This window comes from Cyprinus carpio, chromosome B6 (assembly GCF_018340385.1).
Source record: "Cyprinus carpio isolate SPL01 chromosome B6, ASM1834038v1, whole genome shotgun sequence".
Lineage (NCBI taxonomy): Eukaryota > Metazoa > Chordata > Actinopteri > Cypriniformes > Cyprinidae > Cyprinus > Cyprinus carpio.
In genome coordinates this window covers 21,839,027-21,858,126 of record NC_056602.1, presented here as the reverse complement: position 1 = coordinate 21,858,126, position 19,100 = coordinate 21,839,027, and the positions used below count along the sequence as shown (strand labels likewise).

The window sequence follows — 19,100 nt, the reverse complement described above, 5'->3', positions numbered from 1 at the left end:
CCGATTCCAAAAAAGTTGGGACACTGTACAAATTGTGAGTAAAAACTGAATGCAATGATTTGGAAGTTTCAAATTTAAATATTTTATTCAGAATACAACATAGATGACATATCAAATGTTTAAACTGAGAAAATTTATAATTTTAAGGGAAAAATAAGTTTTAAATTTCATGGCTCAAAAAAGTTGGGACAAGGCCATGTTTACCACTGTGTGGCATCCCCTCTTCTTTTAATAACAGTCTGCAAACGTCTGGGGACTGAGGAGACAAGTTGCTCAAGTTTAGGAGTAGGAATGTTGTCCCATTCTTGTCGAATACAGGCTTCTAGTTGCTCAACTGTCTTAGGTCTTCTTAGTCGTATCTTCCTCTTTATGATGCGCCAAATGTTTTCTGTGGGTGAAAGATCTGGACTGCAGGTTGGCCATTTCAGTACCCGGATCCTTCTTGTACGCAGCCATGATGTTGTCATTTATGCAGTATGTGGTCTGGCATTGTCATGTTGGAAAATGCAAGGTCTTCCCTGAAAGAGACGACGTCTGGATGGGAGCATATGTTGTTCTAGAACTTGGATATACCTTTCAGCATTGATGGTGCTTTTCCAGATGTGTAAGCTGCCCATGTCGCATGCACTCATGCAACCCCATACCATCAGAGATGCAGGCTTCTGAACTGAGCGCTGAAAACAACTTGGGTTGTCCTTGTCCTCTTTAGTCCGGATGACATGGCGTCCCAGTTTTCCAAAAAGAACTTCAAATTTTGATTCGTCTGACCACAGAACAGTTTTCCACTTTAACACAGTCCATTTTAAAGAGCCTTGGCCCAGAGAAAACGCCTGCGCTTCTGGATCATGTTTAGATATGGTTTCTTTTTTGACCTATAGAGTTTTAGCCGGCAACGGCGAATGGCACGGTGAATTGTGTTCACCGACAACTGTTTTCTGGAAGTATTCCTGAGCCCATGTTGTGATTTCCATTACAGTAGCAATCCTGTATGTGATGCAGTGCCGTCTAAGGGCCCAAAGATCACAGGCATCCAGTATGGTTTTCCGGCCTTGACCCTTATGCACCGAGATGGTTCCAGATTCTCTGAATCTTTGGATGATATTATGCACTGTAGATGATGATAACTTCAAACTCTGCAATTTTTCTCTGAGAAACTCCTTTCTGATATTGCTCCACTATTTTTCGCCACAGCATCGGGGGAATTTGTGATACTCTGCCCATCTTGACTTCTGAGAGACACTGCCACTCTGAGAGGCTCTTTTTATACCCAATCATGTTGCCAATTGACATTGCAAATTGGTCCTCCAGCTGTTTCTTATATGTACATTTAACTTTTCCGGCCTCTTATTGCTACCTGTCCCAACTTTTTTGGAATGTGTAGATCTCATGAAATCCAAAATGAGCCAATATTTGGCATGACATTTCAAAATGTCTCAATTTCAACATTTGATTTATCTATATTCTATTGTGAATAAAATATAAGTTTATGAGATTTCCCAACTTTTTTGGAATCAGGTTTGTACATTACCGTTCAAATTTTTGGGGTCAGCAATTTTTTTTTTTAAATGGAGCAAAAGTGACAGTAAAGACTTTTACATTATTAGAAAAGATTTCTATTTTAAATGCTTTTTTTTACTTTCTATTCATCAAGTAATCTTAAAAATATGTATCAGAATCTTAAATACATGTATCACAGTGTATTTATTTTAACATTACATTTTTAAATATTTTAAAACAAATATTTAAATATAAAATATAAAAATATATACGTTTTATTATTGTTTTTGATGTATTTTTGATTAAAAGATGCATCCTCGGTGAGCATAAAAGACTTTGAAAAACGTTTGAACTTTTGTACATAGAAACAGAGCAGCTGTTATATATGCATGAAGCTATCTGAAATGTTTCCTGAGTTTGCAAACCAGTGAAAATGACTAAGAAAGTAAAAACAGGACGGGGAGAGATTCAAGAATGGCAGGACATTAAGTAATTCCTAAGTAGGTCTGCTTAAAAAGTATGTCATTCCAATGGAATACGGAAGAGAGACAAATTAACATTCACAAACAATCACTTATCAAAACCCAAAGGAACAAACACAACAGTGTTCAAATAAACACTTGCAATCATTTTAAGCACTCCAACATGAAGAATAAAGCAGACATGAGGCACAAACCATAAACTGTTTTCATTTCTGAACTGCTGGAACTAATTTAAGTACTGAAGATGTCATCTCTAAATAAGCAGTGACTGAGATTAAATGGGAGGAGGGACAGTGTGACTCATGCTTTGGCCAAAGGAATTATGGCCCATTTGGGATTGGACTCTGCAAGGGAAGGGTGTGTGTGTGTGTGTGTTCATAAATGCACATACGACCATAAAACAGAAACTTCAGCAGGACTGTAGGGCTTCACTGATTTTGAGAGTTCACCATGTCTCAAGTAAGAGAAGATGAAACAGAAGAACTAAATATACGTTATTCTTGTCATTCAATTTTCTGTTTCTCTTCAGCAGGGTGAAGAAGAGGAAGTTAAGAGGCCTGAGGTAAAAGCGGAGGATTTGATTGGAGCCAGGGATAAACTGGCGTCTGAAACAGAGGTGAAGAGCAAGACCTTTGAAGTGATGCAGGAATGCGGTGAGTCGAGCAGCAGCTGATCAGCAGAAACTGCAATAATTCACTTAGAAGGTTGTGTGTGATATTAAAACATCACTGAATCCAAGTGTCCTTGTTTTTTGACTTTAAGCCAAGAGGAAAAAAGAAGAGCTGTTTTTGTGTGTCTGGTTTTTATCAAATTTCCACTCCATATATAGTAGGATGTCAGAACACACAAACACAGGGGAAGACACTCTTCTAACTCTTCTACTAATCACTTTTATTATATGATGTTTAAGTCTAACATGTTTTGTGTTTATATTGACTAATTTGTGTTCTAGCCTTATTCAAGCCTTTAAGATACCAGCTGTAACATTCTACTACATAGTCATTTATCACCATTTTATAAATATACCATCAGTGTTCCCTTAAATTAAAAAAAAATGTCACCAGTAAGTTTTCAGAGACTATTAAAAGATTGTGTACACCACTAAGAATGTGAAATATGTATTTGACAGTATGTTTTATTCACATCTTAGTTCAAATTTAGTTTGTATTTTGTCAATTCAGGCATATAATTTAAATAAATGGAAGACTTTGTATTGAGGTGACTGAAATTCAAATGTGACGGATGATGTAGCTTGTATTTTTTTGGTTTCTGATTCTTTTCTTTCTGTCTCTGCTGTTAGAACGAGCTGGGAAGGTCGCGCCATCCATCTTCAGCAAAGCTCGCTCAGGATCTGAGACTGCCTTTAACAAACCCAGCAAGAAAAAGTAACACTATAGAACAATTATTTCACTGAATCATACAGCTAAAACATGTATTTATAAATTAATCTAAAGCATTAATATGGAAAACAACCATTGTAACCATTACACAGCACAGTTAAACGATATTAATAGTTAGACTGATCTTATGTATCTCAATGTACTTTTTAATATTTCTTAAAAACTTTTTTCCTGAAATAAAAAAGGCTTTAAACAATTAAAACTGAATAAATCTTTTTTTTTTTATATCCCACAATGGTAGTTTTAAAGGGGTCATCGGATGCCCATTTTCCACAAGTTGATATGATTCTTTAATGTCTTAATCAAAGTCTGTAACATAGTTTGGTTAAAATTTCTCAATGGTAGTGTTAAAAACACCATTTTTACCCTGTCAGAAAGTTATTCTCAGAGCAAGCCATTTTGTAGCATTTTCCTTTAAATGTTAATGAGCTCTGCTGCCCCTCTCTTCCAGCTGCTCTCAGATGGACTGTTTACTTTAGCCGCATTCATTATGAAACTTGCTAATCAGCACATTATTAGGAAAGGCGATTTGCAAAGATTCATTAAAACCTTAAACTCGCTTTTTCTTTGGTGAAGCTGGACTACAAATTATTCCCACGAAAACACAAAGACAGGCATCTGAGATCGGCTTGATTTCAGAAAGGGGTAAAGGTTTTAGTAGATTAAAAAAAAAAACATTGGGTGGATTTTTATCATTATAGGGTGGTTGTGTAAACACATTTCAGTTCAAACAACTTTGAGCTCCTTTTTGGAAAATAAATAAATACATGCGTAATTTTTTTGGTTTATTTTTAAAATGAAAAGAAAATTCAATGAAACTTGAAATTTGTTTTTGTGTGAAAATGAAATGTCATAAAAAGGTCCCATTAATATTTCACATTACTATCAAAAAAATATTTATTTTCAAAACAAAACTGAACAGCAGACAGTACAATGAAAACTTATCCTACAGAAGAATAACAAAAGTGTGGGATGAAACTAAAAAAATTAGGTTGTCTAAGCATGTTAATTATGGAGAGAATGTTTTCTTTCCTGTTCTTCTGACTAAACTACAAACCGACTGACAAAATTACATATTAGGTCATTTATTCATTCATTCATTATGCCATGACAAATGTGAACTAAACCAGTAAAGCAAACTAAAGCAGGCCGTACAAAAAATGTGAGAGAGAGCTGGTGTTATTTCATAAATTTGGTGTGCTGATCTTGCAGGATTTTTGCAGAGGACTTTGCATCATAGAAGAGTTCATTAATTTCTTCTACTTGTTCCTTTTCGACCACTTCCCTCCCCTGAACTCGTGCCAGCAGACTAGCAGGGGTCAGCAGCTGCACTGCATACCTGCATTCACACAAACACACACACATTAGCCAAAATAACATGACCAAATCGCAGAAATTATAAATTCATGATAATGAATAACTGAAAATGCCATTAGAAAGACAGAAATGATTATGACAAATCTAAATCAATAGGATATGTTTTTTAAAATGTAGTAATCGGTGTTACCTGAGTGTAGTCTTGGTACCGATCTCGCCAAGATGAGATAAAGCCACCTCGCTGATGTTGATTCCTTCAGTCTGAGCTCGGATCTTTATGATCTATAGCAACGTGTAAATTAAACAACAGCATGTAATGTCTACTTCATCTTTCAGAATGTAAAAAGCAACCTGTTTTGATCCAAAAGTTTATGCACACCTGTTTCATTTCTTGAGGAGTGTACAGCATAGTTCTGATAATCATGACTCTATCCAGCAGATCCAGTGGAATACCGTGAGGAGAGCTGATGTCTTCGGTCCCCCTAAAACATCATCCATAACTGTAAACTGTGTACAACCAACCAGATCACTGGATCACTCTAACAGCTGGTCACAGCAAACTTCAAATTGATAGCAATAATGGTTAGGATCATTCAAATAGAATCAGATATGCTCATATTTACAAACATGAGTTAATAAACTGGATATGATGAACTAACAATGAACAAAAACTGTATCCCACTGTATCAAAAACTCACCTGATGAGGCAGTTTCCTCTATTGGATGCAAACACTACGATGGGAGCGATGGAGCTCTCCAGTGCTCGGTGCAGGTAGGTAAAACACTCAATATCCAGCATGTGAACTTCATCAATGAACAGAACACCAGGAACCAGCTCTGCCACACCCTGATCAATGTACTTGTTCACCACCTTATTGATCTCCCCTCGCAATTTATCTGCATACAGAATACACATAAAAAGATACAGTTAAACATGGCTTCATTAAAAATCCTGTTATGGTTATCAGTATATAAACTACGTTACCTGTGATTTCTGTCTTTTTGGGTTTCATCAGTTGACCCATCATAGAAAGTATGTCCTGGCCTCCCTGGAAAGCACAGTATGCTCATATGATTAGCATTATGGAGATCCACTTGAAATGCATGTGTGCACATACAGTACCTGAGGTCTTGCATTAGCAATATCCAGGTCATGAAGTGTAACATCCTGAATAATCTCCTTCTTTTTGTGTACATCGCCTTTCGGTAGAGGCACGTACTCTTCCGCCTCCAAATCAAACTCTGTTGCAAATGTGTCACATCGCCCCTGCCTCTGCAGACCATAAAACAGAAAGACAGATTATGAATGAACTTGATAAAAGCCTTGAGAGATTTTGGTACTGTTAAATGTTTTTTTGTTTTTTTTTCTCCATAGTTTTTTTTATATCCAAAAATATAAAGTTCAAAATAATAGGATTTGTTAAATAATTTTTGTAATATTAATATATTTTGTAACATAATAAATGTCTTTACTGTCACTTTTGATCAAATTAATACATTCTTGCTTAATAAAAAGTATTAATTTCTGTCAAAAATATGAAAGACAATCTTGTCCTTTATACCACTGCCAGAATACCTGCCCACCTGCACTGACAAAAGATTACTTCAACACGCCAACAGCAGATATATGCAGGAGAGAGAATGGTTAAGCAAATCCGTCCTTACCTTGACTGCCCCACTGTTCGCTTCGATGTAGATAACATCACCGACCTCCACTCTCTCCTTCTGCAGACTTTCATAGATACTGGGATCCAGCTGCAGGAGCATAACACATGCTATGATAAAACTTTTAACTTCAAACAGACACTAAATCAGCTTCCATCCAGCTCCTTATCTTTGAAATATAAGTATGCAAGTGAAAAAGTGCTTTCACTTCCTTACCTTCAACTGTTTGGTGCCTTTTGCTGTCTTCAAACCGATAATGACATGACTGATAGTTTTGCCGTACCCTCCCATTGGGTTCTCCGTCTCACAAGGAGTCAGTTCAGTGACCTCTCCCTCATACACCTCTTTAGTTTCCTTGATACGCAGACCTGCACAATCAAAACATAAGAATTTTAGGTACGAGAATGTACAGAAACCATAACTGCTAAGATATACAGTACAGGTCAAAAGTTTGGAAACATTACTATTTTTAATGTTTTTGAAAGAAGTTTCTTCTGCTCATCAAGCCTGCATTTATTTGATCAAAAATACAGAAAAAAAAATTTTTTAATATTGTGATACATTATTACAATTTAAAATAACTGTTTTTAAATTTATTATACTTTAAATTATCATTTATTTCTGTGATGCAAAGCTGAATTTTTAGGATCATTATCACATCATCCTTTAGAAATCATTCTAATATGATGATTCATTATCAAAGTTGGAAACAGTTCTGCTGCTTAATATTTTTTCAGAACATGTGATACTTTTTTAGGATACTTTGATGAATAAAAAGTAAAAAAAAAAAAATTTAAAAAGAAAAAATAAATATTTTGTAATAACAATATACACTACTGGTCAGTAATTTGGGGTCAGTAATTTTTTTTCTTTCTTTTTTTTAAATAAAATCAATACTTTTATTCAGCAAGGATGTGTTAAATTGATAAAAAGTTATAGTAAAGAAAATATATTATTAGAATATATATTATTAGATTTTTTTTTTTTTTTTAATAAATGCAGTTCTTTTTAACCTTTTATTCATCAAATATATTAGACAGCAGAACTGTTTCCAACACTCATAATAAATCAGAATATTAGAATGATTTCTAAATGATCATGTGATAGACTGGATGTTACATGTGACACTGAAGGCTGGAGTAATGATGCTGAAAATTCAGCTTTGCATCACAGGAATAAATTATTTTTTTTTAAAGTATATTCAAATAGAAAACTATTATTTTAAGTTGTAATAATATTTCACAATATTACTGTTTTTTCTGTATTTTTAATCAAATAAATGCAGGCTTGATGAGCAGAAGAGAGTAATAATGTGTGCATGCATGCATATCTCACTTGATCACTCTGTCGACGTTGTTTGAGTCATATTGGTGTTCTAATATCAGGCTACAGTGTGTGTGTGCATGGGGAATTATTTACTAATTACTAGAAGGACAAGTCCAAATGTATTTGAACATGTTTTTCACGGCTTCCAATCACATTTTTACCTTAATTACTAAACATATCTCTTAAAAAAAATTAATAAACGTTCACAATTGTATAGCATTTTTACAGGTTATGGTGAACAGACATTGGTTCTTTGCGTGAGTGCTCACCGATTGCTCTTCTGAAGTTCTCCATCAGCACCTCAGTCTTCTTGATTTCTGTTGAATACACTTCACTGCCCACCATAGGACAGAATGGCACTTTATTTCCCAATTCCTGAGCCATGGCTAATGCCAGAGCAGTCTGCAGGGTACAGAAATAAAATTATCAAACCACAAGGACATCTCTGAAACTATTTACAATGACTGATACAATAAAGCTTGTCAGTCCTTACCTTGCCTGTTCCAGGTGGTCCGGCCAGTAAAATGGCTCTGCCAGCCATCTTTTTGGAACGAATCAGCTCTATGATGATGCCACAAGCCTAACAAAAAAGGTAAGAATATAGGAAATGTGTATATTTACCATTTTCTTTATATGCAACATGTTTTTTTCAGCAACACGATGTGTTCTTTATAAACGAATACTATAATAATATAAAGTGGCTAAACTACAAAAATAGTAATAGTATCCAAAACCAGGATCTGTGATAAACACAGTAATATAACTTACTTTTGGTGAATCCTGACACATATCTTTTATTAGATATTTTGTATTCGTTCTTCATAAATGATTAGTTAAATACCAATGTTCCAGTAATATTCGCTGTAATCATTCTGCATTTATTAACACACTGGCAAAACATGAACTGGCTCTCTACCTCTCTTGCTGTCTCCTGCCCCACTAGTCCTGACGCGGACTGTTTAGCATTACCGGCCTCGTCCAGCCCGAGACCCTTTACATGGCTGTGAGAAGCGATGCGCTGCGTCTTTGTTGTGCTTTTTACCTCTTCGATCTTCATGTTTCTTGTTAATTAATTAAACACTCTAAAAAAATAAAGAAATGACCCCAAGCCTGTTACACAAACGGTCGTTGAAATCAAACACAAGTGACCCGCGTTTCCATGTGGGTAACCAAGGCGATTTGAGGAAGTACCGCCCTGGAAACGGTTTTTTTAGTCGTTCTTTGCAACGATTGGTCAATTTGTGGAATCTCTGTTTAATCATTGGATGTCTGTGTTGTCCGTTTGATCATTGTGAATACGCCCCTATTTTCCGTTTGTGTGCCATTTAAAGTGTTGTACCGGACAAAGACGACCGCTGTGGGTTCCACAAATATTTTCTTCCGTATGAAGTGTAAATATACTTCCAATTGTGTCGTATATAATTTAAATATTTTTACTTATTAATAAATCATTTGACACATGAAGCATGTTTCTTTTCTAGAACAGATGCTGTGAAGAGGAACCCATGAGATGAGTCGTTGTTATATCAGGGATTGTTTTGTTGCAGCACAGGAAGAACAACTGTCAAATTTCAGAAAAGTTTGCTGAATACAGCAAGAGCAGAAACATTTAGCATGTGATTTAATCTCTCATATCAGAACTAATAAGCGGATATTACTGAATTCCATCCAAATAAGAGACACTTGGTTAACTGGCAGTTTAATATTTAGCTCGTTGGTTTGAACCAGCAGCGTTGTTGCAGTCAGCAGTTCAAAGTCTGCGCATTTATTCTGTTACGCAAAGTCGTGCTGCTCCAGTGATGGCAGATCCCAGTCCTCCTAAAACTCTGAACTTTAACGTCGGTGTCCTCGGCCATGTGGACAGCGGGAAAACGTCTCTCGCCCGTGCGCTGAGCAGCACCGCATCCACCGCAGCCTTCGACAAGAACCCGCAGTCCAAAGAACGAGGCATCACGCTGGATCTCGGCTTTAGCGCGTTTACGGTGCCGTTACCGGAGCACCTGAAAGAGTCCTGCGGGGAAAGACAATACGACAGTCTGCAGTTCACACTGGTGGACTGCCCGGGACATGCCTCTCTCATACGCACTATTATTGGGGGTAAGTCGGTAAATTAGTTTTTTTATTATTATTATTGGTACGTTTGATTAAATCCACGGTGGCAAACTGCATGGTTTACATGCTTGCGTGACTCAATATATATTTCATATAATACACTACGCACTAGAAACGTCTTTTAATTCCAATTATTAGTGTTATCATAAACAAGTTCAAGAATAGCAACCTGTCAGTGCATTTTAAACTGTGTCAAGCATTACCACTTTTGATCAGTAGGTGGTGTGTGTGTAGTATTTGAAGAGGTCATATTAACCCTGTGAAGACTGACGTATGATAAAAGAGTTGAGTATTTATACAAAATATAAAAGAAAATCTTACAGATGTGCAGATGTGCTTTATATTTGTATCATATTTGATACGTCAGGTTTTTATGTTATCTATTATATGTCTCATATAGTATAAAATGAATTTGGTGAATATGGAGAATATTTAACCCTGGACCACAAAACCTGTCTTAAGTGTAAATTTTTCGAAATTGAGATTTATACATCATCTGAAAGCTGAATAAATAAGCTTTCCATTTATGTATGGATGCATCCATTTGTTAGGATAGGACAATATTTGGCCGAGATACAACTATTTGAGTATCTGGAATCTGAGGGTGCAAAAAAATCTAAATATTGAGAAAATTGCCTTTAAAGTTGTCCAGATGAAGTCCTTAGCATTGCATTTTACTAATCAAAAATTACGTTTTGATATATCTATGGTAGGAAATTTACAAAGTATTTTCATGGAACATGATATTGATTTTTGGGATAAAAGAAAAATCTATAATTTTGTCCCATACAATGTATTTTTGGCTATTGCTACAAATATACCCGTGCTACTAATGAGTGGTTTTGTGGTCCAGGGTCACATATGGTGCACACACTCAAAGATGAAAAACACATCAGTTTTATTCAGGCCCAAACTGAGCAAAAATATGATGTTGTTATTTATGTGGCCAAAAAGTAAGATGAAATTCTGATATAATGTAAATTAATTATATTTTATTACAGTAGGCTATAATAGATCGCTTACTTAAAATGCATATAAATATATCTGTCAATAGTATGTCTTTAGTAAGATGATATTGTATGCTTTGATTTATGATCCAAAACTTGGTAATCTTAATTGTGGGGGCAAAACATAAAATGCAATGCAATACAATGATAATTAAGATGTGTTAGTTCCTCAAAAAAAATGTTTTCTAGACAACGATGGATGAATAATTGAGTAATCCTACATTTGAGTTCAGTAAATGTTAATATTAATATAAATATTGAATATTAGTAACAATATAAAAGTTATTCTTATATTCTCTTTCTAAAGATAAAAGACACAGGGTAAAAAGACGTGTACAATGACCTGAAGGTTTTTTTTTTTTTACAATTATACTAAAGGCCTTTTATTCACTAAAATATTATGAACTATCAATTAGAGTTTTAAAAGCATGTCAATATACAACAGAATGTTCATAATAAGCTTTAATAATTCTGATCATTTAGAAACATTAAAAATTCAAGTTTCAAATATGATACTGTAGGCTTTATAGATTTAAAACGCTCTCAAATTAAAAGACATACTGTATCTGCTTGTAATAGTACAAAAAAATAAAAATAAAATGCATTTAACATTAGAACACCTTTTACAGTTACAACAAGCATTACAAATAGCATTTTGTCAACATGTTGTCATATCAGATTCTGTCATTTAATGCACTTCCTTCGAAACACTGAAAAAATATTTCCCTTACAAATGGCAAACTTCACAAATAATTACAAAGAAATGGCATGTAACATTTAAATAAATGTGAAATTTTGAAATAGGAAAAACTGAACATATTTTATTAATTTGACAGTATATTTACATATATTTGTTAACTTAATACGTAGTTATGGGCACAATAGGCTACATGCAATGCATTGATATTTCTCTATACTAAAAGCTCAGGTGGCTTGTTTTCTTGCATACACAGTCTCATAGGTTTTATTTTCATGAAGGGATGTATGACAAAATAAATGCTGAGAAACAATGTCTAGAGGGTTTTTGTTAATCTTCAGGACCGAAAAAAAAAAAAAAAAAAAAAACCAAAGAACTCTCAGTGTAGTGGGAATGTCTAGTGTAATTGCGTTGGTGGCATTGGTGTGTGTGTGTGTGCATTTATGGCACATGTGGTTGATTAAAGCGGAAAGGGGCTGTTCGGGGTTCCAGCTTGACTTCCTCTCTCCCCCCAGAGGGGATCTCTCAGGAAAGAATGAGTGCCAGAGAGAGGGAGAGAAAAAGAGGGAAAGGAAAGGCAATAGCCCAGTCTCCTACTTCTCTTATTCTCAGACTTCTGTAATACTGTCTAGCAGTGATGACCGTACTTTGACATGTTTGTCATTTTTGAAGTTTTATGTTTTACTCTCATCTGTATATTTGCATTCAGGTGCTCAGATCATTGATCTGATGATGTTGGTGGTTGACGTTGTGAAAGGAATGCAGACACAAACAGCAGAGTGCCTTTTAATTGGTCAGCTCACCTGCTCTCATATGATCGTCATCCTCAACAAAACAGACCTGTTGCCTGGTGACAAGAGACAGGCGGCTATTGACAAAATGACCAAGAGGATGCACAAAACTCTTGAGAACACAAGGTAGACACTGTCAAGCACATTTACATGTATATTGTACATATTACACATTTTGTCATGTGTTCAGACTGTAAAAATTATTGTAATTTTAATGCTAAAAGATAAAACCCATTAACTGGTTAACCAGGAGGTATATGGTGAAAATCTCAATTGTGTTATGTTTAATGTTTTTGGATGTGAAGTTTTTGGAGTTGTCTTATAATTTACAGTGAAAAAATATCAAGTGCTAACTTTTTGAACTTAAGTTCTCGCAACAACTGCTGTTTTTTTTAAGTAAATTTCACTGATCTGTTTTACAGTGTGAGCGTATGTATCAAATATAAACTGCTTAATTGTTTATACTGTCGCAAAATGTAACCTATGTCACATAAGTTGTTATAAACAGTACCATCATGAGTTTCTATAAAAATGCTTTGAAACAATGTGTATTGTGCTATACAAATGAAATTGACTTGACTCTTTGCTTGTCAGATTTAAAGGCTGCCCTATTATTGCTGTGGCAGCAAAGCCAGGTGGTCCTGAGGCCCCAGAAACAGACGAGCCACAAGGAATAACTGAACTCATAGATGTGAGTTAGTGGCTGTGGTCTGAGACCAATTTTGAATTTTATATTTTTATAAATATGGGAATGAGCATAACATTTTAGGACTTTGAAAATGCCTAAATAAAGAACAGTTATGATGTCAAAAAAGTAATATATATAGGACACTAAATCAAATTTAGGCAAATTTGTGACATTGACCATACAAAAGATCATTCCAAAAGATTTCCTTCTTTCCATGAATACACACAATGGAGGATTATTAAATCCCGGATAATATAGATCAGGTTTTGCACATAAACTTGTGGACTGTATACTAGCTTGAGTGAATGTTGTCATTAAAGCAAAAGGGCGGTTGTAGGTCTAACATTTTTGGACATTACTGCATTTTGAAAGGTGTGGATCATGTTTTAAAGGTGTCTCTTTTTCTCTCTTTGTGTTCAGTTATTGAAGGCCCAAGCCTTCTTTCCTCGTAGAGATCCATCAGGTTCTCTTCTGATGGCTGTAGATCACTGCTTCTCCATCCGTGGTCAGGGAACAGTCATTACCGGCACCATCCTACAAGGGTCACTCAGTGTCAATGATAATGTAGAGATACCAGCATTAAAGGTACTAACATATATCTATATAGCATTACAATATATACACTACTGTTCAAAAGCTAAGGGTGAGTAAGGTTTGTTTTTTTAAGGAAATTTACTTTTGCATTGCACTGAATGCATCGAATTGATCAAAGGTGACAGTAAATACATTTATAATGTTACAAAAGATTTTCATTTCAAATAAACACTGTTCTTTTGAACTTACTATTCATAGTATAACCGTTTCCACAAAAATATTAAGTGGCAAAACTGTTTTCAATATTGATAATAACAAATGTGTCTTGAGCGCCAAATCAGCATATTCAAAATAATTTCGGGAAGGATCATGTGACACTGAAGATTGGAGTAATGACTGAAAATTCAGCTTTGTCATCACAGGAATACATAACATTTTAAAATATATAATAATAGAAAATAGTTATTTTTACATTGTAATATTATTTCCCAATATTACTGTTTTACCATATTCTTAATTAAATAAATACAGCCTAAGAGATGTCTTTAAAAAACATGTAAAAAATCTCACACACCTAAACTTTTGAACAAGACTGAATATACACATGCAAACTGCATTAAGAAAGACTGTTTCCAAATGATCGGTTTCATCATAACAGTTAAACAAATATTTTGTGACATTGTGTACAGACATGATCAGCTCCTTACATGATGTTTTTTGATTCCTCAGGTGACTCGCAAGGTCAAATCTGTGCAGATGTTTCGTAAGCCAGTTCCCAGTGCTATGCAAGGGGATCGGGTCGGTGTGTGTGTAACACAGTTTGATCCAAAACTGTTAGAACGGGGTGTGGTATGCACACCAGGTTCATTGCAGACTCTTTACGCTGCTGTTATATCCGTCCAAAAGATTGAATACTATCGCGGAGCACTTACCAGCCGTGCAAAGTTTCACATCACTGTTGGACATGAAACTGTTATGGCACGTATTTCATTTTTCAATCAAGTGATTCTTGCCAATGAAAATGGAGACTGTAACCCCACCTCTCCAGAGCAAAATGCTAAATCTTTCTCATTTGATTGGGAGTTTCACCACTTGGATGAGTATTTGACATGTCAGGCAGAAGGTGGGAATGGGGAGCCACAGCAATGGGCTTTACTTGAGTTTGAACGTCCGGTCACATGTCCACCATTTTGCTTAGTGATTGGGTCACGACTGGACTCAGATATCCATGGTAACACATGCAGGCTTGCCTTTCATGGAAAGCTTCTGGAAGGCTTTGAGGACAAAAACTACACAGAGACAGCACTGCCTCGGCTCAAAATCAGCAAAGACAAGCAGAAAGAAGGAGCAGTGGAACGGGTGACTACAAATATTTACACTTCCATTCAAAAGTTTGGGGTCAGGAAGATATTTTTTCAATTAATATTCATTCAGCAAGAATTAAATTGATGAGAAGTCACAGTGAGGACATTTATAATGCTACAAAAGATTTCTATTGCAAATAAATGCTTTTCTTTTTTTACTTTTTATTAATTGGATAGTCCAGAAAAACTGTTTTATGGGTTCCACAAAAATATTAAGCAGCACAACTATTTTGAACACTGATAATAATAAAAGTTTCTTGAGCACCAAATCAGCATATTAGAATGATTTCAGAAGGATCATGTGACAAAAAAGTCTGGATTTTTTTATGTTTTTTGTAGGATATTGTGTATATTTTTGTATGTTTACAATAACATATATATATATATATATAATATAATTATATATAATTTTTTTCACAAATAAATGCAGCTTTGGTGAACATAAGACATTTATTTTAAATAAAGAAAAATGAATATAAGAAAAATCTTACCAACCTCAAACTTTTTAAATTTGCATTATAATATTCATAATATACATAATTTTATATATATATATTATTTATTTAAATGAAGCCCATTGGTATCTTTTGAAAACCTCATGTACTGTGACTCTTAACTAATCAGTTTTGCCCAATTTTGTTTATCTTTGGTCAGGTGACAGATGACTACACTGTGATTGGTCGAAACCTGTTTAAGAAGGAGACAAACCTTCAGCTGTTTGTGGGTTTAAAAGTTACACTGTCAACAGGAGAAACGGGATCCATTGAAGGTGGCTTCGGCCAAAGTGGCAAAATCAAAATCAGAATACCAGGCAAGCAGAGACAAATGCACTCTCTTTTACTCTCCCTTACTTTTTCTTGGCCCCTTTTTACCTCCTTCCTTTAAGTTTCTGTCAGGTGACTTCCATATTCCATACATCCGTACACTCAATAATTCATTCAAAGACAGCTTATAAAAGTTACTCTCATATAGAGTTACACACACCAAAAATGCACGCTGTATCTTAAATATACGTGCAAAAGAAAAAAAAAACATCCTTTTCCTGACCCTCAAGGCTCTCTTGTGTAGGTAGACCTCAGCCACACAAATACACACACACACACACACACACACATTACAGCAAACCCCTCTATTCAGGCCCAATGAAATGGAGAAGAATGAATGTAATCATAACCACACAACTAAACATCTTTAGCAATTTTTAATATATAATAGTTCAAATTAAGAAAAAGACTGTCAATCTAGATTTTAAATATTTTTGCCATGAGGTTTTGATGTATTCAGCAGTTAATTTCTGTTTAAAACACAAATTATCATATGATAAATTGTATCCATTCAAAACATGAGAGATACTTTCTGTCTAGTAACATTGTATGTGCATTGTCCATAAATGCCTGTTCTTTATTTCTCTTCTGTTAGAGGGGCTGAAAGAAGAAACCAAGCAGCTTCTATCCTCTTCCTCTAAGAAGAAGGGGAAGGGTGGGGCCAAAAATGAATCCTCCAAATCAGAGGAAACTAAGCCCGATGCTCAGCCAGTCACAATACATTTGAACTTCAAACGCTATATATATGATCCCCAAAAAAAGATGGTACAGTCCTGAACATCAGTCCAATCATTCCTAATAAATGCTGACAGGAAAGGGACAGAAATAACCAACACTGAACAAATACTACTAAAGTCTAGGATATGAAACAGAAATGTCTTGTACTTGTTTTCTTGTGTGCAAAGTTTCTATTCTGTTACTTTGCATTTGTATTATTCCTTCAAATGGGGAATAATAAAAAACAACAAAAAAGAAAAGATCATTCCTTTACTTAATAAATTCTGCTATATGACTGCTAGTAAAACAACTCTATTAGCTTAACTGCTGTAGTTGCAGTGCACTGTATTTTGTGATTTACATTTTGTTTGCAAGAGTGAGAAAAGTGTTTGTATCTTTGAGTTTGCCATATCTAGAGTGGTTGGGACATTGCTTTAGGGCAAAACACATTGTGAGTATAGGCAAATATTTCTGTTGGCAAATCATGGGCAAAATGTGTTTCCACACACCCCACCGTCAGTTACTCTACGTTTAAAAATATCCTTTTTTCCATATGTATGTTCCACTGTTTGTGTATGTATGGTTTTTTGTGTGTGTGCAAAAAACAAAACAAAAATAACCTTAATAAGGCCAACAGTAGGTCTTATCATTGTTCATTGATTTGCTTCAAAGATTTGAATATCTATTCCAGTTACGTTGTGGCAACTTGGGGGAATATGTAGGCAAATTCTTTCTTAATATGCGAGTATACAAATAGCACCTGTACTAAAATATTAAATGCCTTCTGTGTTGTTATACTTCCCTGTTTGTACCTGACACCACAGTTAAAAACAAAACCTTTGTTTTTCATTATAATTGCCATTAACTGGACTTTTTTAATAAGTGCATACATAGGTAACTGCCTATCACTCATTCGCTTACGCACTCTTTCTTTGACTAGCAAATGTGCTGTCATGGACTAATTTACAGCATCTCATTACTCTAAAAGGAAGATGTGTTGAGCTAACTGACATTAAAGTTTTTTTATATGTTTGTATGGAACCGCTGATTACTCAGCTTTGACTTAACCTCATAAGGAATCTCTAAATGTGTAGTGTTGCACAGAAAAAAGAAAATAATACAGGTCTCAAACAACATGAGAGAGTAAATGACTGAATTTTGAATTAAAATTTTTACTGACCCCAACTTTTGAACAGAGATATATGCCGTAAAAATTACTTGATGCAGTCTGCTGATTGATTGAGTGCTCATTTCTGCTGTGTATGGATCAGAAGTTCATTGTATGTGTGTGTTTTACTGTGTATTAATATTAATGAAGCAATTTACTCTGATTAATCGCAGCAGGAAAGAGACAGAACACTCAGTTAAATGCTGCAGGCATTAGAACTCTGTGTGAGTCTAACACAACACGCTTTCATGCCATGTTCGGCCTGCTCAGTGTTTGTGACATTGACTCAAGATCTTTAAACACAACACACACACACACACACACACACAGTCTTTTACTGTCCTTTTCCCTTCAGTGACTCAGATAGGAATCTCTCAGTCTTTTATTTTGTGTGTGAGCGCATGCATGTTCAAGCCTTTGATATGACAGCTTGAGTCTGTTAACCTCTCTAATCAGGGTCCTTCATCAGAAAGGTCTTTCAGAGTGCCTGTTTAAAATTCAAAAATTTAAAGAGAGGGGAGAAGAGGGACTGAAAAAGGGAATAGAGAAAAAAAGGAAATAAAAACATAAACTCTCCCATGAGGTAGAAGCTGCAGAATGTCTCCTTCCTGACCCTGGACCTGCACTGATCTTGAGGTGAGCCCAAAGAGGGGTAAAGTCACGCTCGGTGTTTAACATTATCGGCTTCATCAGCACGGGCAGTTGGCATTTGTGTGTGTATAGGTTTTTAATCATTTTCTTTGATCTCATGGATTGTCTACTTACAGAGTATTTTCTGTCCCTTCAAAAGCGTGCTTTTTCGTGTCCATGTGGACACTGCAGTAGGTTATATATTGTAGTAGGAGGATGATTAAGAAAATTTTCCCAGTCATCTCAATCCCAGAAGTGTCCTAGTTTACCTGAATTCACCCTATTATAAATTATTCATATTTCATGATTCATAAATATATTATTTGCTTGAATTTAATTGGCTAGTTATGGCAATTATGTATGGATTTGTCAGTATTTAGTGTTTTACTTTTTGATGATGTAAGTGCATCATGGACATGCAAGCCTTGACAATCATCCTGCTTAGTCTTGATTTGTAATGGCACACAGTTGTCAAAATGCATCAGTCGTTTTCTACATAGAGGTTTTAAGCTCTCAATGAATTAATCACTTGAGCAAAAAACATCAATCCTTCTATAAATCAATGGGTTACTGCTAGAGACCTCTGTACTACTCTCTCTCTCTTTTAGCTTAATATTCTTCTTATCAGGGGTCGCCACAGCGGAGTGATTCGCACAACTGATTTGGCACATGTTTTACGGCGGATGCCCTTCCTGCCGCAACCCAGCACTAAGAGTACGGAGACCTCTGTACTAATAATCACATAATTTCCCTTAGCTGAGTTTTTAGCTTAACATAAACTAGTGTCCCTGCATTTTATAGATTTCCTTAAGTCTCTGAGTGAATCAAAAGTTTAGTGTATTTTAAAGTCTTTTAAAATATCATACACTCACACAAGATAC

The 19,100-nt window shown here is 35.2% G+C and overlaps 3 protein-coding genes across 4 annotated transcripts; 2 read left to right on the top strand and 1 right to left on the bottom strand.

Moving 5' to 3' along the window:
- The first annotated feature begins 1,880 nt into the window (after window positions 1–1,880).
- On the top strand, window positions 1,881–3,581 carry mustn1a (musculoskeletal, embryonic nuclear protein 1a). 2 transcript variants are annotated; one of them, XM_019090473.2, is made up of 3 exons: window positions 1,881–2,438; window positions 2,512–2,632; window positions 3,280–3,581. In XM_019090473.2, the coding sequence occupies exons 1-3, from the start codon at window positions 2,430–2,432 to the stop codon at window positions 3,366–3,368; spliced, it is 219 nt and encodes a 72-aa protein (XP_018946018.1). In that variant the 5' UTR covers window positions 1,881–2,429; the 3' UTR covers window positions 3,369–3,581. The 2 variants fall into 2 exon arrangements, with proteins under 2 accessions (XP_018946018.1, XP_042582201.1); XM_042726267.1 differs by having other exon boundaries at window positions 1,915–2,438; window positions 2,509–2,632.
- Window positions 3,582–4,258: 677 nt separating this feature from the next.
- Window positions 4,259–8,876, bottom strand: ruvbl1 (RuvB-like AAA ATPase 1). Its single transcript, XM_042726266.1, has 11 exons — window positions 8,604–8,876; window positions 8,181–8,267; window positions 7,957–8,089; window positions 6,578–6,729; window positions 6,362–6,451; window positions 5,820–5,969; window positions 5,682–5,745; window positions 5,395–5,593; window positions 5,076–5,178; window positions 4,887–4,978; window positions 4,259–4,718 (listed from the first exon to the last, which is right to left on the bottom strand). The coding sequence occupies exons 1-11, from the start codon at window positions 8,742–8,744 to the stop codon at window positions 4,559–4,561; spliced, it is 1,371 nt and encodes a 456-aa protein (XP_042582200.1). The 5' UTR covers window positions 8,745–8,876; the 3' UTR covers window positions 4,259–4,558.
- A 342-nt stretch (window positions 8,877–9,218) lies between these two features.
- On the top strand, window positions 9,219–17,449 carry eefsec (eukaryotic elongation factor, selenocysteine-tRNA-specific). Its single transcript, XM_042726265.1, has 7 exons — window positions 9,219–9,784; window positions 12,213–12,420; window positions 12,889–12,985; window positions 13,403–13,567; window positions 14,246–14,875; window positions 15,535–15,691; window positions 16,300–17,449. The coding sequence occupies exons 1-7, from the start codon at window positions 9,487–9,489 to the stop codon at window positions 16,479–16,481; spliced, it is 1,737 nt and encodes a 578-aa protein (XP_042582199.1). The 5' UTR covers window positions 9,219–9,486; the 3' UTR covers window positions 16,482–17,449.
- The last annotated feature ends 1,651 nt before the right edge of the window (window positions 17,450–19,100 follow it).

What these genes read in the sequence shown, in the direction of transcription:
- mustn1a (XM_042726267.1), top strand. An exon ending in TGAAGTGATGCAGGAATGCG is followed by an intron (nt 2,633 to 3,279) that starts GTGAGTCGAGCA and finishes CTCTGCTGTTAG; the next exon opens with AACGAGCTGGGAAGGTCGCG.
- ruvbl1 (XM_042726266.1), bottom strand. Translation starts at nt 8,744, where the DNA reads ATGAAGATCGAAGAGGTAAAAAGCACAACAAAGACGCAGCGCATCGCT. An exon ending in GACCACCTGGAACAGGCAAG is followed by an intron (nt 8,090 to 8,180) that starts GTAAGGACTGAC and finishes TGTACCCTGCAG; the next exon opens with ACTGCTCTGGCATTAGCCAT. An exon ending in CAAAAAGACAGAAATCACAG is followed by an intron (nt 5,594 to 5,681) that starts GTAACGTAGTTT and finishes TTCTGTATGCAG; the next exon opens with ATAAATTGCGAGGGGAGATC.
- eefsec (XM_042726265.1), top strand. Translation starts at nt 9,487, where the DNA reads ATGGCAGATCCCAGTCCTCCTAAAACTCTGAACTTTAACGTCGGTGTC. An exon ending in AAAACTCTTGAGAACACAAG is followed by an intron (nt 12,421 to 12,888) that starts GTAGACACTGTC and finishes TTTGCTTGTCAG; the next exon opens with ATTTAAAGGCTGCCCTATTA. An exon ending in GAATAACTGAACTCATAGAT is followed by an intron (nt 12,986 to 13,402) that starts GTGAGTTAGTGG and finishes CTTTGTGTTCAG; the next exon opens with TTATTGAAGGCCCAAGCCTT.